Source organism: Pseudogymnoascus destructans (genome assembly GCF_001641265.1).
Source record: "Pseudogymnoascus destructans isolate 20631-21 unplaced genomic scaffold scaffold_11, whole genome shotgun sequence".
NCBI lineage: Eukaryota > Fungi > Ascomycota > Leotiomycetes > Thelebolales > Thelebolaceae > Pseudogymnoascus > Pseudogymnoascus destructans.
Genome location: NW_020167530.1, coordinates 519,344 through 540,899, shown reverse-complemented (window position 1 = coordinate 540,899; position 21,556 = coordinate 519,344). Strand labels below are relative to the sequence as shown.

Genomic DNA, 21,556 nt, shown 5'->3' with positions numbered 1-21,556 from the left:
ACATTTTCTGTCCGCAATTGTCAATTGAGGAGACATCCACCAGTCTCGTTCATTATACTGCGAGTATGGGAGACCAACGATCTAGATACTGTCCCCCTCGACCTCCAATTCACCAGCTCCGTATTGGTCGAGCGTTTAATGGCCTGTCACAACAGGAGAAGCTCTATGCGCATCACATGTCGCGGTATATAATTTCGTCGTTACTTCTTCCCCTATTTGTTGGCGAGAGGCTGCTCCCCAGGTTTAGTGACAGGAAACTAGCTAATCCGCCTGATTTCCACCAGGGCCGCATGGCACGGGACGAAAATAATACTCCGACAGGTATCTCCAGAATCAATTGCGATATTTGATTTTATAATGGAGTTGTATGCATCCTGTGGTGGGGACTGGAAGAGCCTCGTTGGTGAAGGCGGCATTACTTCGCAAGATTGTGCCGCATTTCTTAGATACGCAGCGACGTTTTTGTCGAACATCGGAAACTATTATGTACGTACTCTTAAGTTATTAACTGCAGTGTCCGTAATTTTGCTAAATAATGTCAGGGCTCAGGAGATCAGAAGTTTATACCAGATTTCAGTAGTCCAGAACCTTTAAAAACGCTTGCTTCGAGATCTCCAAGGCTTCAGGAACTGTACGACGAATTTGTCTATGATATACTCTCTACGCCCCCTTTCAGTCTAGGTTATCCCAGCGGCACGGCACAAAGCGCTTACTATCCTGGGCCTTGTGATATTACTCATGAAGAGGTTGAAGCTGTATCACGCGTTCTGCAAGAACGCTCGATATTCCCGGAGAATACACGCATTAGGAAGAGCATATCGGGGCGGGTTCCCATTTTCGACATACTTCAGGCTTCCACTACGGAAGGCATGTTGAGTCAGGAATTATTTTCAATGGGTATTGCTCAACTCATATCAGGTGACTACAGCGACGAGCTTAGACAAATTTGTGCCTCACTTGCTGAAGCATCGAAGTATGCAGCGAATGACACCCAAAAGCTATACATATCCCAGTATATCGAGAGCTTCAAGACCGGCAGTTTACATAAATACCGTGATTCGCAGCGCACTTGGATCAAAGATAAAGGGCCAGTCATTGAAAACATGATCGGCTTCATAGAGCCTTACCGCGACCCACATGGTACCAGAGCGGAATTTGAAGGCTTGGTTGCTATTTCAGACTCTGAGGAGACAAAGCTTCTTAAAAATCTTGTGGATAATTCTGCCAAGTTCATTCGGCGACTCCCATGGTCCGATTCTCATTCTTTAGAGAATGATGGTAAGGGGCCCTTTGAAAAGGAGCTTTTTGAATCACCAGATTTTGCTAGTATTCACGGTATGTTTGTGCAAGGTGGATCATGAAAGTTACTAATGGGAATACAAGCACTGGCATATTGCTCTACCATCATTTTTCCTGGCATTAATCTTCCAAACGTAGGTTTTCGCCAGTCATCGGCCCAATGGAAATCTGCTAATTGGAGCATAGTACAACGATATTCGCCAGGAGTGCGGTTTTAAGAACGTAATAGTTGCTAACCGAATGACCGCGGAGAGCAATAAATCAGAGCCCTGCCCATATATCAGGGAGTCAGAGGCCGAGACCTTCCAGAAACATAAGTTCTCTGCCTACTACTTGTGGGTTGTCCTTCACGAACTCTTAGGTCATGGCACTGGCAAGATGATGGTGCAAGAAAGCGAAGATACGTACAATTTCGACCAAATTAATAAGCCTATTGACCCTCTCACTGGAAACCCTATCACCTCTTGGTACAAACCGGGGCAAACTTGGACAAGCCAATTCGGAGAATTGGCAACCACTGTTGATGAATGCAGGGCCGAGCTCGTTGGCGCATATCTAATGGACGATCCCGAATTACTCTCCCTGTTTGGTTTCACGAAGGATTCTAAAATTACAAACGAAGACCGTGAGTCCTTCAGTCTAATATATGCTATACTATTCTAATATGCAAGCAGTCACATACAATCTGTATCTCCAACTCGGTGTTGATGGGCTTAGAGGACTACGGAATTTCAACACGGACAACAGTGTAAAGTCTCCTTGTACACTTTGTTTTCGAAACTGGTTGCTAATGTTGCGTGAATATAGAAATGGGGACAAGCACATAGCAGGGTATGCCCTCTCCATTTATTAACCAACTAACGGAAACTAAACTACTATTACAGGCCCATTTCGCGATGTTGAAATGTCTTTTAACTGATGGGGGCGGGTTCATGGCCATTGAATGTGATCCAGCGCAGCAAAGGCTCATTGTCCAAGTCGACCGTTCTAAAATCCTTACTCATGGCAAACGAGCCCTTGGAAGAATGCTCTTGAGGCTTCATATGTATCGTTGTACAGCTGACGTCCAGACATGCCTTTCTTATTATGAGAATCTTTCAGAGGTTGACGGCGAATACCTCGAATGGCGGGATATAGTCATTGCGAAGAAAGAACCGAACTGGGTGTTCGTACAGGCGAACACATTCCTTAACGGAGATCAGGTGAGTATCAAGGAGTACGATGCGACGGAGGAAGGCGTCATACAAAGCTGGGTGGAGCGGAAGGTATAATGTACCGCGATAGGACTTTCGTGAAGTCTCAATGTTGAGTAACTTGAACGATTTGCAATATCGTCTGAAGTAGTGCCAAAATAAGGCCCAATCCACCAATGACAGCTACAGCCCAAAAAGTGAGCCATGAAGCAGAGTCGCGCTTGTCTTCCCATAATTCCTTCCATGTTCGTGGTTTCTTAGTCGATAGATGGCACAAAAGTGCCACTAACCTACTCCGGAGGATGGGGAAGTCTCGGGGAAGATCGTAAGACTCTCGCTCAAGGCCATTTGAATCCGTTGGGTAGCATTTCTTACCACAGAGTTGTTTGAGGAATAAATCTCTTCCACCCTCTGGAATATTCTCAAACGGCTTGAGATTTTGAAACAGTTGGCGGCTTGCCTTATTCTGTCCAAACAGTAGACGATATGATAGGATTGTTTCTTGTAGCATTTGGGTAACGTCGCCTGTTGTTGCCCACTGCCCAGTGCTCTCCCAAGAAGCAGCGCAGGAATATATGGCACTTTTTGGAGAGTGTTTAGACTCAGAAGGAATATTTGCCAGACAAAATGAAGGATAGCGAAAGAGAAAGAGTTTGTTCAAGTATGAGTCGAACTCCATATGACATGATAGACTGTCTACCCACTCGATAGTCACATCTCCAATAGAAGACAAGATATAAGCATTAAAAGAAGCTGGTGCCACAGACTTATACTCTGCGAATGCTTTCTTCTCCTCCGGCGACCCTAGGCCATCAAAGTTTTGAGGGGGGAGCAGTAATCCATATCCGAGTAGAAATTCGTGCAATTTTCTCCCGCAAGCTGAGTGACTCTGCTTTAAGCACATATGGGCCTGACCAGTATGAGCACCCATTTCGTTTTGAATTGCGAGCTGATCTGGGGGACATGAGTGCATGTCTGCTTGGTACAACATCGTCTGCCATCCTATGACAGCGAAGATGAGATTTTTAGCAGCGATAAGGGCATTTGGGTCGCTTTCTAGTCCCAGGATATCGGATTCTTGGAGATGGGCCACGACGTCGTCGATTTTGACCGAAGTAGCAGCTATCATGTATTGAGATATCTCTTGCCACATGAATAAGAATGAGTCCATCCAGCCATCGTCTTTTTTTGAGTCGTAACCTTGCAAGGTTGAGAATAGCTGTCGTGGCTGCCTTTGAATCTGATCGTGAATCCACCAGTGGTACCACTGTACTTTATCATGAGAACAAGGGAAGATGGAAACAAGTTTGTGAAGTGTAGGACTATTTGCCGTAGCTTAACAGGTATTAGCTTGCAGTCTACTTTTAATAATGACTTTAATTAATTCAAGGGCAAGATTACTTACTTGAAGTAGTAATGGTCACCCTTTTGTTCGGCATTGCTAGGGGATGCTATAAATCTCAGGTGAGGTCTTGTGATGTTGCAAACACGATTTCTATCGAAGGTAATATAAGGTGGAGCATGGCGAGCGTCTTATAGATAATTTAATCATGCCATGTTACTAAAAATACCACCATACGCATTTGTCTATTCTTCATAATTTTGGCTCAAATTCAACGGCGCGTACAGAAACATGTTGGTGTTTTATCTGTACCTTATTGCTGGCCCCCAGGTACAGCCTGATTGGCTAACGAAGGCGGCTTGAAAAATAGTTCGGGCACTCAACTCGCATTTAGTGTGGGCCAAGTGCCCGGGCTATTTTTAAAACCGCCTTCGTAAGCACCCCAACGCGCCAAAATATACTCATGTGCTATACTATACAGGTAAACAAGCACGACCGAAAGGAAGATAGCTAGTCATATCACGTATATTTTAATCGAAGTAATCCTTAAATATTCTCCGCTCAATAAAATACAAAAGTTACACATAAGATTCCATAGGCGTAGACTCTTCAGATTGAACTGAACGCTAACCCTCCTCTGAGAGGTACTTTACATCAGAAAGCGGGGTAAGACCTTGGGTTGAGTGCCCGACTAATTGTTTACGTTTTCACGTGAAAGTCCCGTGACATTCATGCACGCGGAAAATCAGGAACGTTGCGAATAACGATCCCGTAGGTCTGCGCTTCAGCACCGAGAACTGAGGGGTTAAACTGCCTATCTTCATTAACACTGCTTTCAAGACAAGTTCCTATTCTCGATAATCGAGACTACCAAGATGACTAAGGGTCGCGCAAGGTAGGCGGATTTCTTAGCCATGAGTATCGCGAAAACACGTTGTTTTAATTATCGTGCTATGCTAATTACTGTGCTGGGGATAAAGCACGGAGGAGAGCCTTCTATGGCACAAAGCTGTTGAGCGCTATCGAGAGGAACTTGAGGAGAATGATGAGTACGAGAATATAATAGGAGTCGGGTCACTTGAAGACCTACTTAGTGATACTAAGTATATTGAGTCACTTTTGCCAAAGGAACGAACTTCTCTCTCCTCGCTCAAACGCCTCGGGCCCAAACTGAAATTTGTAGACGATTTCTCAGCCGTCATAGCACTCTATTTTGGTGCCAATGCAACACTCACAGCCCTTGTATGGGGCAGCATTCGGCTTATGCTAACCCACGCATCCTCGGCGACAGAGTCGCTCCAAGATGTCTTGGATATGCTCGAGGAGCTCAGCCTTACGCTTCCAAGACTCAAGGCCTACGAGAAGACTCTTCCGATGGATAGAGCTCTTGAAACTGCTTTACTAGATGTCTACACTGAAGTAATTTGCTTCTATGCTCGGTCGATACACTTCTTTCGGACGCATCCGCACGCCTTGCTGCGGCGCGGTGCTTGGGAGAAATTTCAGTTGGATTTTGGTAGGACAATTCGACGCATAAAAACGATGTCCTCTACAGTCGAGAGCGAAGCTGATATAGCGCGAATGAGACTTGAAGACGTCAAATATAAAGAAGTCCTAGAGCTGATGGACGACTTGAAGAAGAGCAAAATCCACGATGAGGATGCCATTCGATGCCATCATTTACCTTCCGAGCTTAACCCAAGATTCTGGGGTCGTGAATCAGCTTTACAGGCCATTGAGGCCGCCTTGAATCCTGATAATGGAACGAAATCCCTCCAGTCATTCGCTCTCTATGGAATGGGTGGTGTTGGCAAAACTCAAATTGCACTACAGTACGCAAATAGAAATCGTGAACGGTTCAACGTGATCTTGTGGGTTGCTGCAGATAGCACTATTAGTATTGGGCAGAGTTTCCTTGATATTGCAAGGCACTTAGGACTCGTCACGACTGATGAAGATATACCAGATTCTGTCACTGCGATCCTAAAGGTTAAAAGCTGGCTGGCCAAATCTCGTAAGTCGATGTTCTATATATTAGTCTTGCATTTCAGTATCTATTTCCTCCATAGACAACTACAGTTACTGGGCACGGAAAGATGCTGATACTTGTAGATCTTCCCTGGCTTGTTATATTTGACAATACTGACGATCTTGAAACTTTACGTCGAGCATGGCCCGGAAATATCCATGGCTCTGTTCTGCTCACGTCTCGCGATTTCAATTCTGCTCATAGTCTCGCTGAAACAGGATTCCACGTTCAGCCATTTGACGACATTACTGGTTCCAATGTACTCCTCCGCTTAGTTGGACTCGATTCCAACCTATCTTCAAATCAAGAAAAGGCCAGAGAAATTACGCAAGCTTTAGGTGGTCTACCTTTAGCACTTAATCAAATTGGGGGGTTTATAACTCAACGGAAATGTCCATTACAAGAGTTCCTTGCTCTTTACGAGCGCAATGCGGCAAAGATTGATTCTAGAAAAACAGGATTTAACGAGTATGAACACACGTTGAGTACAGTCTGGGAGATGTCGTTCAGCAAGCTGTCAGGTGACTCCTGTACGCTGCTCAATGTGTTGGCGTTCCTGGAACCAGATGCAATCGATGAAGCGATACTTGTTGAAGGGTCAAAGCTTCCAAATTGGGACGAGGAATTTGATTTTCTTTCGGATGAAATGGAGTGAGAATTTTACTTCCCAAGAAAACCGTACTTTGCAGCGAGCTAATAGAAGTAGTCTTGGTGATGCGGAAGCAGCACTTTTGCAAGCCGCCCTGATTGATAAGAGCACTGATGATGCGGTCCTGTCAATTCATCGATTGGTGCAAGCTGCTGTTACTCGAAGGCTCACTAAAGGCGACCAGAGTAAGTATTTTGACGCTGCTGTTCGCATTGTTACGTGCGGATTCCCGAACACCTGGCGTGAAGACGTTGGCCATCAATTCAAAACTTGGGCAAAATGCGAGAAATACCTCCCACATGTCAATCAGTTGGTAAATCAAGCAAAAAGATACAATATATATTCTTTAACTGCACAACTCTATGGAGAGCTGCTTCTACAATGTAGCTGGTAAGTTTACTTCGCATTCCCACCATGACCCAGTCCTCGATTGCTTACCGTGATAGGTATCTCTACGAACGAGAATGGTACAATGTGGCCCGAGACTTTATTAGTACAGCACTTGAAACTTTTGAGGATAAGACAACTCTGGCCTTTGCGAGTGCGGTTGACTTGTCTGGACTGATTGACCTCGACATGAACAACCCATCCAGCGCCCTTATCCCATTCAACACTGCACTCGAGATTCGACAGAAGCTAGTAGGATCTGAAGACCCGCTCATTGCATCTAGTTTGAACAATATTGCAATTTCATACACAGAGATGGGTGACCTAGAAAAAGCATATTCTACACATGAAAAGGCCCTAACAATTCGTCTCCGCGCGGATACCAGAATTGACAACACCTATAGCAATATGTCAAGTTTGCTTCTACGAATGGGGAAGCCTGATGAGGCTGAGGATATCATGAGAAAGTGCCCAGCCCTAAAGGATTTTACAGATGAGAGTTTTATAAATACTGGAAATCCTCGTTATGTTGGCAACATGGTCTTGCTTTCTCGCATACGCCTAGCTCAGGGCTCGCTCGACGACGCAATGCGGCTTGCCTCGAAAGCTCTTACGTTCCGACAGAAACTACACGGAAATAGACTGAAGACTTGTGATTCGTTGTATGATGTAGCAGATATGCTTGTCCGTCAGGGGTGTGTATCTTCTGCAATGTAAGTTTTTAGATTTCTCCCAGCTTCTTGGTATATGCAGGCTTACACTAAATAGCGAGCTTCTCAAGCAACTAGTAGCCATATCTGAAACCTTAACTGAGGCCGAAGGACAGCTCGCAAGAGCTAGTTACAAGCTGAGTGTTCTATATGACGAGAACGACAGGCCAACAGATAGTCAAGCTTGTAAATCTCGCGCGATTGCTCTGAAGGATAAATTGAGACCCGAATTGAAGGACGGCCTATTTGAAGAAAGCGAGTTCATGAAACTATGTCCCTTTATGTTGTGGTGAAGAGGAAATAAATACTTTCATATTATATAGACTGTTAGCGCCCTTGATAACAACGAAGTGTGCTTGGAGCTGTGGTGTCCTGTACTGCTGACAGAATTCCACGCGCTTTTGTGCTGTGACAGAGACTCTGGCTCTAGGAAGCTAGTAGGGTCTCCTAAGCTCGCTCATCTGCCATTGGGCTTTTTACGCAACAAGAGAGAGTTGGTAGCAGTTGACAGAAACCCAAGTCTGTTGCTCTGGTGAGAGTCCCTAAAGTGAGAGGTGGACGTTTCAACCTCCGAAGCGATCTGTTGGAATGCGTAAATAGATCACTCGATATGGGAATTTCACCAGAAGCAGGATGTTGTGAGTTACGGGGATCAGATAGAACAATATTAAAAACGGAAAATGTCTGAAGTGTGCGTGGTGCCGAAGTAGCTGGATGTGAGGACGAGGATCTCGAAGACGAGGTATTCTAGCCTCCTCGAAGGGTGGACCTTCAACTCCATACTCCCCACCATCCAAAGCTGGAACAAGTATCGCCACATTCTCCTGCTTCCCACTATTCTTTGCTTTTCACATTCCACTCCTACGATCGGAACATGCGCGGTTGAAAGCCTCGTGTATCTTTTCCCACCACAAGCGCTCCCTCTCGAGGCCGATCAGCAAATTGTCTTCTTCCATATAATGGCACTTTCTCCTGCAAAGCTGGTCTGTGACCTCTCACATGAGACGCATCAGAACTGGTTCCAGGTTAGGCGTCTTTGGGTGGCAGCTCCTCCACCTCTCCTGATACTACTACATTTTTGAGTTTCGTCGAATAGTGCACCTGGATTGCCCCTTCAGTCCTGCCGGGGAGTTCGGCATAGCTGTCACGAACGATGCCTTCCACCAATTCGAAATGCAACGAGCCTGAACGCAGCTTGTCGGCAACATATGCTGGAGGAGCTGGGGAATGTCCGAGATACTTTCGGATCCTGCAATGCCGTACAATCAACCAACATTCCATTCCTACTTGTTATCAGATTTGGAGTCTCTGTTCTTTAACTTCGTGCAGTAGCGCACTTGCAGCGCTTCAATGCTCCTCTCCCCCCTCGGGAAAGTAAGGCCGAAAGCGCGATGTATCCCTTTCCACGGCAAACCCTCCTTCTTGAGGCACATTAGCTTATTGTCTTCTTGCTCCGTATATTCGAGGCGCCCACGCTTTCTCGCGAGCTCCGAAATGCCCTCTTTCCAATCAGGGACGGGGCAATCTTTACAGGAACATTCCGCGACAACGATATAATGTACGACGGGATGATCAAGGCGTTCAACAGTGCAATTAGGTCTCTAGGAGAGGAGGAACATGCAAATGCATAGGAGAGGGCGAGAATATGGGCATTAGCATTTTGAGGCGTATTGTTTCCTGCGTGGCACTTGAGAAAGCTGTATGGTACCGTGATAGTATGAAATGTGAAGAGTTCCGATTTCAACCTCTCCATTTCCTTTCCTGAAACCCATGCCTGTTCGATGTGCTTCTCCATCTACTACCTGGAGAATTTCCCAGGGTTACAAGCGTGATGGGAGCGATACATCCCCCGTTTCCAGGAAGCCGCTGTCGTGATCGAATACACAGGATGCAGCCTTTTGAGAGGCCCGAGGCAGATATTAGACCGTCTCGCGTTTCCACGAAGTTGCGGTCGTGATTGCAGATACTAGGATGCGGCCTTTCAAGAGGCCCGAGGCGGATTTCGGAAATCGACCAACCGTTTCGCGTTTCCACAAAGCCGCGGTCGTAATCGCAGACACAGGATGCAGCCTTTCGAGAGGCCCCAGGCAGATTTCGGAATCGACCAACCGTTTCGCGTTTTTAAGCGCTCTTAGGTCCTTTAAATGGTCGCCACAAGTGGAGAAGTGTGGGCCTTGAGGCAGCGGAGGTAAAAGCAGCGATGGCCTAAGACCGGGAACAGGTGTCACGAACCGAATCACGTGCGGGCAATACTCACGTGCCCTTCAGTGCCAAGACGGAGGCATGTCGGTCCGGACAGGACACGTAGAACTATATAGTAGGAACGCGGACCTTCGGAGGAAGGTCAGCGTTCAGTCTTCGTATCAATAGACCAGGATTCTACGTATATTCCTTCCCGTGACTTCCCACTGCCCTACTCGCCAAGAAGTCCTTTACAACAGGGAAGCGGAAGGCTGACAACGGGGGACGGTTTTGGTGGTGGTCTTGGCGCGGGAGCGATGGCAGCTCAAGGAGAACTGGGCATCCCGTCCGCTCTGCCATACATAACCTTGAGATCGGTGGATTAGTAGTTGGGTGGGTGACCACCAGCGAATACCCACTGTTGTATGTTTTTTTGGCCTTTTTATACAATGGATTTTTAACTTCTCCTTGGTGGCGTGGCAGATTGATCTAGTGTGTAAGATAATATACGGCCCGTATACTGCTAAGGAATGCACATGCTAGAATAAAGCACGTATGTGATAGTTGCTCTACTAACATGATAATAACCTTAGTAACACAATGTTTATTTATCTCAAAATTTCCTATTTAGGACCTGCTTAGACTCTATGATGTCAGGAAAAGTGCTTGGTAGTATACGGGTTCATAGCATGAGGAGGAGTAAGAGGCGCCGCTTGTAGACTACATTAAAATGTCATATTAGATTAGACTTACGCTTGGCAAAATCTTAAGTTGAGAAACGTATATACTTAGAGCTGTGACTAAAGGACGTCGCCATTCATATCAAATAGATTGTGCAGTGGCTTCAGTAGGTGAGCGACTAGGTAATAGCTCTAGTAGTTGAGAGACTGTGAAGTGGCTTTGGTAGTTGAGCGACTGCATAATAACTTTGGTAGTTGAGAGACTGCCACAACCTTTCTTTGCCAAATGCACGATCCTTGCACGTGGGAATATTGGTCGAGCAATCTGGAAATACTGAGAAAATGTATGATAAATGACCCCTGCCAACGCCAACACGCCCCCAGCTAACACAGCACCATCTAGAATGTAATATGTCTCTTTCTCCCCGTATACTTGCTGGACGCCTTGACGACCTTGCCCTTCCGCTCCATTTGCTCCTTTTTGTTGAGAATCCATGCTTTTGAGCCCTTCTTTGCCTCTTTCCTCTTATGTGCCTGGTGCTGCCTTCGTGCGTCCACAACGTCAACACCTTCCATTCCCTTGACCACACCAGTAATATCGCCGCCAGCACCCTCTGTCGCAGCACCACCAACGGTAAGAACAAGATATAACTTGGCATTCTTGGTTCCGGGGTCATCTTCAAGGATACCCGCGCCAAACCCAGCCTTGATCGCGGCTCCGCTGATCATGGTTCGCTGCTGATCGTTCTTGGGGTAAAACTGGCACACCGCTCTCCCTCCTCGTTTTAAGCTAGCATATAACCCGTTGAAAAACCTCGATAGTCGGCCCGTTGGTGAAACGTCGCTACTTTCGGCATTACAGAGCCACTGGATAGCGGAAATCGATATCGCCGCATCGAACGTTCCAGCGCGGAATGGGACGCCCTGGCCAATATCCGCGAGCATCAGGTCGCCTTCGACATCGCGCTGGAGGGCGACATCCAGCATAGAAGCCGAGATGTCCATGCCAACCCATATGTGTTGGCCGCCATACTCCTCCTCCACTGAGCTGACAATCTCGCCGGAGAGTCCAGAGCCGCAGCCGATATCGAGGATCATGGCGGGGGTGTCGAGGTCGAGGAGTTCCAGGGCGCGGTTGGTCATGGAGGCCTGGATGTTCTGGATACGGGAGGAGGTGGTGTATTTGCGTGCCTCCACATCGTTGTAGTGGAGGTCGGGGGGGCTGGGGGAGTTTGGTCAGTCACAGTCGGAGGGGGGAGTGGCGGGTCGGCGTCTTACAGGATATCTTCCGGGCGAGACATGGTGGCGGACAGAACTCTGCCACGGCAGGAATGCGTTTAAGATCTACCACATACGCTACCCGTCAGGCTGCAGGGAATTTTATTTTTTGTTGTCGTTCTGAATCTGTAGTCCCAAAATTTGTAGTACAGATAGGGCGTCATAAATCTCGAAATAAATATATTTTGACTTATCAGTGCGCCAACGGCGATTGCCGAAATCTGGGGTAAACGACACGGCGACATCTTTAGATGACCAGCCTCCCGACATGAAGCTTCTCTTGTAGTCAAGTAGCAGTGCCAGGTTTCTTCAAGAAATGGCGCACTTCTGGATTCTACCGCTTGTCGGATACTTGGGCATGGCCCTGGGCTTTGGCTTCCTTACTTTAGCCATTGGTAGGTGATCCCGTCATCCGCCCCTCGGACCTCCGCTAATAAATTCACAGCTTCGGGACTGTACTATCTGTCTGAGCTCGTCGAAGAACACACAGTCATAGCAAAGCGACTATTGACGCGCATTATATACGCCGTTATCGCCATCCAAACCCTCCTTGTCCTCGTCGATGGCTTCCCAAAGTTCCTCTCCCTCATCGGCATCGTGTCGCACGTCGTCTACCTTGGGAATATGCGACGCTTCCCAGTCGTGAAGCTGTCTGATCCATTATTCCTCTCATCTTGTGGTATGTTATCCAGTCACGGTATGACGGGACAGGCCTAACCATTCATAGTTCTTGTCCTCATCAACCACTATTACTGCTTCGCCCACTTCTCCAGCCTTCCAAGAGCCCCCACACACTCCATTTACGATGCGCCCACGGTACCCACCTTCACAGAGATTGCATCCTACTTCGGGATATGCGTGTGGCTCGTTCCATTTGCCTTGTTCGTAAGCTTATCGGCGAGCGACAACGTGCTTCCAACGATGGGAAGCGAGGCACCCAGCGGGAGTGTGGGACCTGGTGACCGTCAAAAGAGACAGGGGCTGGTGAAGGTTGTGGTTGATGGATTCATCGAGTGGGTGGGCAATGCAGGAAACGTCTTGGGCTGGTGGAAAACAGACCGACGATCGAGTATTTTATGAGCTGGGAAGGTGCGTGTATGATAAATGATGTTCTGTAATTGCTGGGCAGCCACGCATATAAGGGAGTTTGAGCAGTCGCAAAAGATTAACGATTAAATTAGATGTCTGTACTTTAAAAGTTGAAATGAAACCCCATTCGATACGAGCCAGATGTGATTCAGTTCGCAGCGGCATAACAAGAATCGCAGTAAATTTGCAATATACAAAAGCTAGTACAAATGCTGCTGGGTATGACAATGCTATATATCAAAAAATAAACTTCCCCATGTGTCGCTCCCGTCCATTCCTCATGGGCTTAAACTCTTTGTCTTGTAAAACTCTTTCCGCCTCCCATCCTCTTCAACAAGCACTCTCTCTCGGTCCTCCAGTCTACCCGCCGACATTCTCGGATTAGCACCATACGTAATACTCCGTGCGCGTGGCCTTACGTCTTCAACATTCATCGTATCTCTCGAAGCCTCCAGCCCACGCTGCACCTTATCCACCTCCAAAGGCGACAGCGGCGTGGTGAGGTTGCTCCTCCGCTCCCGACTCGGCTCTCTGCTCGGATCCCTCGACTCCCCCCCCACACTAACATGTCTCACCGCGTAGCTATCCGCCCTCCCCCTTGTCTCAACGGCAGGGCTGCGACTGCGCTCGCGCACGGGCGGGTTGACGATGAATATCTCCCCGCTATTATTCCGGCTGTGTCGCCGACCATCCTGTCGCGAGCGCTGGCTCCTCTGGCTCCTCAGGCTCCCCTGCCGCACGCTCTGTCGGCTCGTCACGCTCGTGCGGCTGTTGCGCGGGCTGCCTTCATACACCACAACGTGTGTATGGCTTGTGCGCGGGCTGTTCCTCGGACTGCGATTGGGCGTCGGCGCCTGCACTATCATTGGGAAGTTTCCCGGGTCCGGGTTGGGGCCCGGGTACCCTTCGACGTATTCTACAGGGCGTGGCGCACGCTCGACTGAGGTAATGCGCGTGATCGACTGGCGGGATGTGGTGGTTGGCTGGATGATGACCTGAGAGGTGCGCCTCGAATGGGAGACCGATTCGCGACGACGGACGTATATCCGGGGTGGCTCAACGGGGTCGTCCTCCTTGTAAACTAGAGTTGAGGATGTTAGCTGGCGCTGCTTTGCTGTCTGTCTCTGGTGGATCGAAGCGGGGAGTGGAGTGGCTGCGGGGTTGAGGTACGAACCTCTGACGAGACACATTGCTGGCAGCCTCTAGGGCACTGGACGTCTCAGAGGCGCTTTTGGGATATGCGCTAGAAAGTTGACAAAGAATGTAGTGAAGCCTTGTCTGAGCGCAATGCGCAACTGGAGATCTTGGCGATAGATAAGATGGTTGGAGTGCGCAAAGTAGTCCGAAATGCGCTTGGTTATATGCAATACTTTCTCAGATGTCTCGGCATGAAGGGGAATGGGGTAGGTATATATATACTCCCGGGTGCCACGCGTGCGCAGGACTGAGAAGGGAAGAGCTGGTGGTCCCCTCACCTGATAGTGTCTGCTTCCTCCGATGTCTATTAACAGCCCGATCACGACGACAAAAGCAGGCCCTCCCTCCAATTATAGAACGTGGCTCGTGAGGCCCTCGTCCGTGTGGCTGGTGACACTAAGATGCGGGACAGGGTCGAGCCGGTGTGGTCCAGCCAAATTTAGGGGAGCCAAGGAAGGTTAAGGCCGAGAATAGTAAGATGTTTATAAACATTTAAGCGCCACTAAGCGCCGGCCACTATGGGGTGCACCGAGTGTGTTGAGTATGCTAGGTAGGCGGATGATGGCATTAAATATTAATATTAAATAAAAAACAGTTATAAAGCCAGGGTTAGCACAAATACTCATGAGTATGATTGCATAATTATACTCACAAGTATGAGTACTAGGTCATGTGTAAACCACGTGACTTTTAATTTAAAGAGCTTTAACATTATAAAAGGCCAAGACCGATTGATTGGCTATCATTTGTCGAAATTCAGGATTGGTGTAATGGTGGGTGCACCAGATGTGAGAATCTAGCCACCTAAGGAAGGGATGATTTTACTAAGACAACACACTGTCTTAGCCAAAGGGTCGTAGCTTAGACTATTCCACAATGCAGCAATCAGGTGTATGATGTAGTGGAGTGGTTTAGACAAGTTGTAACAAATGTTGAGTCTGAGAACTCAGGGATAAGTCAGAGGTTAGCACCTCACTGACTTTTCAGAAACAAGGAGTAACAAGATCAATGCTTGGAAGCTGTAAGGACACAGGGCACCCAGCTCACGGTAATAGCATATGAGAGTGCGAGTCAGAGGCTAAACGGATGCTATCCTATAGGTCTACTATGAAGGATACAAAAAAGATGAAGAGAGAAACCCCCGTTGGGTCAATCTCCTTAAGTACCCGAAACGGGTCTGACTCGGCTAACCTGCCCTAACTCTCCCCACATGACCGTAACCTGCCTGACTCCGATGCTTTCCATCACTGAGGGCGGAGGCATCCTTACACTACCCCCCCTCTTAAGAGAGTGTTTTGTCCGCGAAACACGCTGTGAGAATCATTTCCGCAACATCTCTGAATGGTATCCATGAGAAGAGCGTTCTATGTTGGCAGGAATTCTGTTTGTAATTGCATCTGTAACAACCCTGTTTATGTGCTGTGTCGGGAAGGTGCGTTGTATGTCATGCTAGAGCTGTGCCGTATCGACTCCGTTTCGTGTGCGAAACCAGAGTTTGCTTTGTTCGCTCTGGGGTACATTCGTGGTGGTCCGAGTGGACTCCGAATCGCATCCGCGAAGCATCCGGGTTAGACTTTGCTTTGTTCGCTCTGGGGTGCATTCCTGGTGGTCCGAGTGGACTCTGAATCGCATCTCGAAGCGTTCAGGTTAGACTGTCCTATGTATGAAAGGAGAAGTGTTCGCGCTAACCCGATTCGGAGTTTATTGTTGTAAGCCAGACTATGAGTGCGCAGCTGCGTCCACTTCTTCTTTTTGTCTCCAACAACAATGCCAGCGACCACCCCTCCGAGAACTGTAAGTGACCCCTTCCTGTGGATTGTCTGACGGTGCACTAATAAATTGGATAGGATATTTCCAATCCACAAGAACGAGTAGGTGATGGGAGCGCGTTGGCGCAGGGTGTCATACTGACATTCGTTGCACTCAGTTTGCTATCAAACTCAAGAGCAAACTTGGAAATCTCCTCCTCAAACCTACAAGTCACTATACATATTTTGGCTTATCACACCAACAACAAGAGCAATACTACTCAACGATTGCTACAACCATCTATGATTCATTACATGTCATCGCTCCTTAGTTACTGGGCCGATATTACCACATAGCATATCTCTACAACCCTCTATGATTCATTACATGACATCAGTCATACTACCACATGACATATCTCTACCAACTAGAGGCCTAGGAGCATGAACGATAACTCTAAAAGCTCCTACGAACCTCTATGATTCATTACACGTCATCGCTCTTTAGTTACCCACAAGATTGGTTAAGTTATGACATAATTTGTCTATGACATAATTTGTCTATAGGGGTACTCTGACCTTGGACCTCCTTTTACTTCCTATAGGCTACGAACCTAAGAGATGGTTCTATGGGATTCTCTTACAATATGCTAACTTGACGCCAAAGTGGCTGAACAGCGCATCTGAGTCATTCCGTACATCAAAGAAAGAGCAAGCAGACAATACAGTAAATCGACTATCACATACTTCCATGTCTTTTCCAAGCTTCCAAGCATTGATCTTGTTACTCCTTATTTCTGAAAAGTCAGTGAGGTGTTAACCTCTGACTTACCCCTGAGTTCCCAGACTCAACATTTGTTGCAACTTGTCTGAACCACTTCACTACATCACACACCTGATTGCTGCGTTGTGGAATAGTCTAAGCTACAACCCTTTGGCTCTGTTTCCTAAGACAGTGTGTTGTCTTAGTAAATTCATCCCTTCCTTGGGTGGCTAGATTCTCACATCTGGTGCACCCACCATTACACAGGGGTGATAATGTGTGCTGGGCTGATGGGATTCTGCGCAGAATTCCAACTTTTTGCGATGCCGATTCTGACTCCCGCGGGAGCTTTGTCGGGTGCGTTCCATGTCCTCTGCCTGCGCTGCCTTCGGGCCAAAGCTCGTGGCATCAAGGACCACGATTGTGTCTGGTCCCCCGCCTCCTCCAAGTGCGAGTACTGCACGGCGCAGCACTCCACCTGCGTTCTGGTGAGTTCCCTTGTGCTGTTCTGTCTCTGTTGGCTTTTGCTAACAATTTGCATAGCTTCCCTGGTTCCTCGATGAGGAATACCGTGTCCTTGCTGCTGCTGAAGCAGCACATCCTTGGGACCCTGTCGCTGTTGAAGCTGCTGCTGCAGAGGCAAACCGGGTGGCCCTTGTGGCTGCCCAAAGTGTCCCGAAATTCCGCTCGGCCGCCGAGCGCGACTCCCGCAACGTGCGCTGCCCTCGAGGCGGGTCTGGCTGTGAGTATCCCCCTGTCCTGTGTGGTTTCGGTGCTGATTCAGGGCACCCAGCTCACAGTAATAGCATATGAGAGTGCGAGTCGGAGGCTAAACGGATGCTATCCTATAGGTCTACTACGAAGGATACAAAAAAGATGAAGGGGGAACCCCGTTGAGTCTGTTTCCTTAAGTACCCGAAACGGGCCTGACTCAGTTATTCCAACCCTAGCCCTGAACCTTCCACCGTAACAGGTCTGCATTGACCCTGAACCCTACACCCTTACCGTCCCCCACTATAGTGTAACTCGCTATGTGCTCCTCTGCTGGTTCGAAACCACACCGAGTCAGATTTCATGCTTGTAGTGACCGTAATGTAATGGTGGGTGCACCAGATGTGAGAATCTAGCCACCCAAGGAAGGGATGAATTTACTAAGACAACACACTGTCTTAGAAAACAGAGCCAAAGGGTCGTAGCTTAGACTATTCCACAACGCAGCAATCAGGTGTGTGATGTAGTGAAGTGGTTCAGACAAGTTGCAACAAATGTTGAGTCTGGGAACTCAGGGGTAAGTCAGAGGTTAACACCTCACTGACTTTTCAGAAACAAGGAGTAACAAGATGAATGCTTGGAAGCTTGGAAAAGACGTGGAAGTATGTGATAGTCAATTTACTGTATTGTCTGCTTGCCCTTTCTTAAGGAAAGGGCAATCCTATTTATGCTAAAGGAGTGTAGTTCTCTCATTTTCCAAGACTTTCCATGATTACCAGGCTTGGTAACTGTAGTCGACGTAAGAGAATCCCATAGAACCATCTCTTAGGTTCATAGCCTATAGGAAGTAAAAGGAGGTCCAAGGTCAGAGTACCCCTATAGACAAATTATGTCATAGACAAATTATGTCATAGACAAATTATGTCATAGACAAATTATGTCATAGACAAATTATGTCATAACTTAACCAATCTTGTGGGTAACTAAAGAGCGATGACATGTAATGAATCATAGAGGGTTGTAGAGATATGCTATGTGGTAATATCGGCCCAGTAACTAAGGAGCGATGACGTGTAATGAATCATAGATGGTTGTAGCAATCGTTGAGTAGTATTGCTCTTGTTGTTGGTGTGATAAGCCAAAATATGTATAGTGACTTGTAGGTTTGAGGAGGAGATTTCCAAGTTTGCTCTTGAGTTTGATAGCAAACTGAGTGCAACGAATGTCAGTATGACATGATACCCCTCTTAAGGACGTTTGTTAGCTGTGTGCTTGCCCTTTAGCCAGGTGGCTTTCTTAGAAAAAAATTCTAGAATCAGCTTGGATGCATTTTTTAGATTTCTCTTAGGTTCCCAAGTGTTGTCACTTGTAGGATAGCCTTTCCACTTAACGAGGAAGTAGTCCTGACCTCTAAGTGTCTTTTTGTCAAGGATAGACTCTACTTCATATTCTGGTTGATCCAAAATCAGAACAGGAGGAGGAGGAGACTGAAGTGGTCTTAAGGAACTTTCTTGTGCCTTAGACAAGAGAGATGCATGGAAGACATTATGGATAGTCCAAGTAGGTGGTAATGCAAGCTCGAAAGCATTCTTGCCAATAGTCCTTGTGATCTTAAAGGGTCCAAGTCTTTTAGTATCAAGTTTGTCTGATGGTCTAGTAGTTGTGATATGTCTTCTAGACAAAAAGTCTTGATCACCAACTTTGAATTGTGGTGCAACCACCCCCCTGTTAAAGGCCTGAGCCTGCTCGTCTTGTGCACGCTGTATTTGGACCTTGAGATAGTCCTGGAGGCCCTTAAGGTAGATGATTCCTTCAGTAGCAGAAGGGTTTTTGAGATTTTCAGGACAATTAAGTTCTGCCACTTCAAACCTAGGGTGATAACCATAGTTTGCATAGAAAGGTGTCTCTTTTGTGGTGTTAGAGACCGTGTTGTTGTAAGCAAATTCTGCAAGATGGAGAAGATCTGCCCAGTTGTCTTGAGCATAGTTTGTATAAATTCTTAGATATTGTTCAAGTACAGAGTTGACTCTCTCTGTCTGGCCATCTGTTTGAGGGTGATAAGCTGTAGAAAAGCGTTGTTCCATGTTTAAGAGTTTAGAGAACTCCTTAAAAAAGTTTGAAGTGAAAACTGCTCCCCTATCTGAGATCCAGTGTCCAGGAATTCCATGATATTTAAAGACCACCTTGAGGAATAGCCACGCAAGTTCAGAAGCTGTGATAGTCTCATTGCAAGGCTCAAAGTGTGCCATTTTTGTGAGCCTTTCTACCACCACAAGGATAGAGTCATAAGGGGTAGCACCCCCTTTTGGGATAGAAGGAGGCAACTTGACTATAAAGTCAATGGATATGGAGTCCCATGGGCGTTCTGGTATAGGTAGAGGCTGCAAGAGGCCATAGGGCTTTTGCCGTGTAGGTTTGTTCAAGTTGCAAGTTGTGCAAGAAGATATATAGTCTTGAAGAGTAGTCCTTAGACTAGGCCAGTAGAACTTTCTTGTTAGAAGTTCATAAGTTTTTGCAAAGCCAAAGTGCCCTGCAGCTGGAGCATCATGGAACTGCTGTAGGAGGTGTAGCTGTAATCGTTTATCCCTTGGGACATAGATATAGCTCTTGAATAAGAGAAGTCCTTGCTGATTTTTTGAGAAATTTTGTAGTCCAACTTTCTCAAGAGAGGAGCCTTTCTTCTGGAGGTATTCCAAAGTTCTTTTGGCAAAGGGATCGTGGTTGTAAGCATCTTTGAATGCTTTAAGAAGTGTTGCTGAGGGTGTATAGTCTTTAAAGGTCTCTGGTTTCTGAGAAGAGGTAATGGGGGCAACTTGGTTTTGAGGGGATAAGTTTCCCTCTAAGTCCTCTGTAGTGCGAGGGTTGCTTAAAGATGCTGCTATAAGCTTTGTAGAGTCTAGCAGGGCCTTTGTATTGCTTGTTTTAGCAGAATCTTGGTAGTCATGTCTTCTTGAGAGGAGATCTGCTCTTTGATTCTTGGCCCCTGAGACATGTTTTATAACAAAGTCAAAACCTCCTAGTTGTTCAGACCACCTTGCTTGTCGTCGATTGAGCTGTTTAGTGGTTGTAAAGGTCAAGAGATTTGAATGGTCACTGTAAATAGTGATAGGATAGTTTGCCCCTTCAAGGTAGCATCTCCAATGCTTTAGAGAACATACTATGGCAAGCAGTTCCTTGTCTGTAATGGGATAGTTTTGTTCGGCTGCTGATAGCTTTCTTGAGTAAAATGCCACAGGCTGTAGCTCTTCTTGTTTGTCTTTTGGAGCTTGGTATAAGATTCCAGAAATGGCAAAATCTGAGGCATCTGTCTCAAGAGTGGCAGGTTTCAAGGGGTTAAAGTGTAGTAACATTTTCCCTTCTTTGAATTCTCCTTTAAGAGCATCGAAAGCATCTTGCTGTGTCTTATCCCAGTGATACAAAGTGTCCTTGTGAAGTAATTGAGTAAGGGGTAAAGCCAAGGATGTATATCTTGGTATAAACCTCCTGTAATAGTTGGCAAACCCAAGGAAAGACTGAACCTCTTTAATGCTGGAAGGAATAGGCCACGTTTGTACTGCTTTTGTCTTTTCAGGATCCATCTGAATGCCTTCTGTTGAAATTCTATGTCCCAAGAAATCAACTTGAGACATATGGAAAAGACATTTCTCAAGTTTGCAAAAGAGTTGTGCTTGAGATAGCTTCTCTAAGACTTGTCTAACATGTAGAACATGCTCTTGAGTGTCTAAAGAGTATATAAGAATGTCGTCTAAGTAGACAACAACAAAGATATCCAAGTAAGGTCTTAGAATATCATTCATGAGAGCTTGGAAAGAAGCAGGTGCATTGGCAAGCCCAAAAGGCATTACCTGGTATTCAAAATGACCATAGCGTGTTCTGAATGCTGTCTTCCACTCATCATCTTCCTTGATGCGTATCAGGTTATAAGCTCCCCTGAGATCTAACTTGGTAAAGATCTTTGCTGAAGAGAGCCTATCCATGAGCTCAGGGATAAGGGGTAAAGCATATCTGTTTTTAACAGTGACTGCATTAAGGCCCCTATAATCAACACAGAGACGCAAGGAGCCATCTTTCTTCTTGACAAAGAGAATAGGAGCTCCTGCTGGTGAGGAAGAAGGTCTGATAAAGCCAGAACTAAGGTTCTCATCTAGGTATTCTCTGAGAGTTTTCAGCTCTAATTCAGATAGAGAGTAGATAGGGCCGTAGGGAGGCATTGAGCCTTCTGCGAGTGGTATCTCATGGTCATAAGGCTGGTGCTTTGGCAGAATTGATGCCTTTGCCTTGTCAAAAAGATGTTGGTAGT

General features: G+C 46.7%; 7 protein-coding genes across 7 annotated transcripts; 4 read left to right on the top strand and 3 right to left on the bottom strand.

Moving 5' to 3' along the window:
• Window positions 1–357: 357 nt before the first annotated feature.
• Window positions 358–2,570, top strand: VC83_04992 (uncharacterized protein; the record flags this gene model as incomplete). Its single annotated transcript, XM_024468618.1, has 7 exons — window positions 358–486; window positions 543–1,335; window positions 1,384–1,433; window positions 1,486–1,924; window positions 1,974–2,047; window positions 2,107–2,130; window positions 2,184–2,570. The coding sequence occupies 7 exons, from the start codon at window positions 358–360 to the stop codon at window positions 2,568–2,570; spliced, it is 1,896 nt and encodes a 631-aa protein (XP_024323732.1).
• A 2,028-nt stretch (window positions 2,571–4,598) lies between these two features.
• VC83_04991 (uncharacterized protein) lies at window positions 4,599–9,739 on the top strand. Its single transcript, XM_024468617.1, has 6 exons — window positions 4,599–4,729; window positions 4,815–5,848; window positions 5,947–6,514; window positions 6,570–6,902; window positions 6,959–7,612; window positions 7,668–9,739. The coding sequence occupies exons 1-6, from the start codon at window positions 4,710–4,712 to the stop codon at window positions 7,900–7,902; spliced, it is 2,844 nt and encodes a 947-aa protein (XP_024323733.1). The 5' UTR covers window positions 4,599–4,709; the 3' UTR covers window positions 7,903–9,739.
• Window positions 8,893–9,404, bottom strand: VC83_04990 (uncharacterized protein; the record flags this gene model as incomplete). Its single annotated transcript, XM_024468616.1, has 2 exons — window positions 8,893–9,030; window positions 9,084–9,404. 2 exons carry the CDS (start codon window positions 9,402–9,404, stop codon window positions 8,893–8,895), a joined length of 459 nt encoding a protein of 152 aa, XP_024323734.1.
• An 838-nt stretch (window positions 9,740–10,577) lies between the features above and the next one.
• VC83_04989 (uncharacterized protein) lies at window positions 10,578–11,931 on the bottom strand. Its single transcript, XM_024468615.1, has 2 exons — window positions 11,749–11,931; window positions 10,578–11,692 (listed from the first exon to the last, which is right to left on the bottom strand). Exons 1-2 carry the CDS (start codon window positions 11,769–11,771, stop codon window positions 10,870–10,872), a joined length of 846 nt encoding a protein of 281 aa, XP_024323892.1. The 5' UTR covers window positions 11,772–11,931; the 3' UTR covers window positions 10,578–10,869.
• Window positions 11,932–13,038, top strand: SVP26 (erv26 super). Its single transcript, XM_024468614.1, has 3 exons — window positions 11,932–12,143; window positions 12,194–12,427; window positions 12,476–13,038. The coding sequence occupies exons 1-3, from the start codon at window positions 12,065–12,067 to the stop codon at window positions 12,826–12,828; spliced, it is 666 nt and encodes a 221-aa protein (XP_024323891.1). The 5' UTR covers window positions 11,932–12,064; the 3' UTR covers window positions 12,829–13,038.
• Window positions 13,039–14,503, bottom strand: VC83_04987 (uncharacterized protein). The gene is made up of 3 exons (XM_024468613.1): window positions 14,012–14,503; window positions 13,257–13,918; window positions 13,039–13,197 (listed from the first exon to the last, which is right to left on the bottom strand). The coding sequence occupies exons 1-3, from the start codon at window positions 14,025–14,027 to the stop codon at window positions 13,168–13,170; spliced, it is 708 nt and encodes a 235-aa protein (XP_024323886.1). The 5' UTR covers window positions 14,028–14,503; the 3' UTR covers window positions 13,039–13,167.
• Window positions 14,504–16,820: 2,317 nt separating this feature from the next.
• On the top strand, window positions 16,821–17,456 carry VC83_04986 (uncharacterized protein; the record flags this gene model as incomplete). The annotated part of the gene is made up of 3 exons (XM_024468612.1): window positions 16,821–17,033; window positions 17,089–17,259; window positions 17,397–17,456. The coding sequence occupies 3 exons, from the start codon at window positions 16,821–16,823 to the stop codon at window positions 17,454–17,456; spliced, it is 444 nt and encodes a 147-aa protein (XP_024323885.1).
• Window positions 17,457–21,556: the final 4,100 nt, after the last annotated feature.

What these genes read in the sequence shown, in the direction of transcription:
- VC83_04991 (XM_024468617.1), top strand. Translation starts at nt 4,710, where the DNA reads ATGACTAAGGGTCGCGCAAG. An exon ending in AAGCTGGCTGGCCAAATCTC is followed by an intron (nt 5,849 to 5,946) that starts GTAAGTCGATGT and finishes TGATACTTGTAG; the next exon opens with ATCTTCCCTGGCTTGTTATA. An exon ending in CTGCTTCTACAATGTAGCTG is followed by an intron (nt 6,903 to 6,958) that starts GTAAGTTTACTT and finishes TTACCGTGATAG; the next exon opens with GTATCTCTACGAACGAGAAT.
- SVP26 (XM_024468614.1), top strand. Translation starts at nt 12,065, where the DNA reads ATGGCGCACTTCTGGATTCTACCGCTTGTCGGATACTTGGGCATGGCC. An exon ending in CTTCCTTACTTTAGCCATTG is followed by an intron (nt 12,144 to 12,193) that starts GTAGGTGATCCC and finishes ATAAATTCACAG; the next exon opens with CTTCGGGACTGTACTATCTG. An exon ending in ATTATTCCTCTCATCTTGTG is followed by an intron (nt 12,428 to 12,475) that starts GTATGTTATCCA and finishes AACCATTCATAG; the next exon opens with TTCTTGTCCTCATCAACCAC.
- VC83_04987 (XM_024468613.1), bottom strand. An exon ending in ATACGATGAATGTTGAAGAC is followed by an intron (nt 13,198 to 13,256) that starts GTAAGGCCACGC and finishes GTCGGCGGGTAG; the next exon opens with ACTGGAGGACCGAGAGAGAG.
- VC83_04989 (XM_024468615.1), bottom strand. Translation starts at nt 11,771, where the DNA reads ATGTCTCGCCCGGAAGATATCCT. An exon ending in TCTCGCCCGGAAGATATCCT is followed by an intron (nt 11,693 to 11,748) that starts GTAAGACGCCGA and finishes AAACTCCCCCAG; the next exon opens with CCCCCCCGACCTCCACTACA.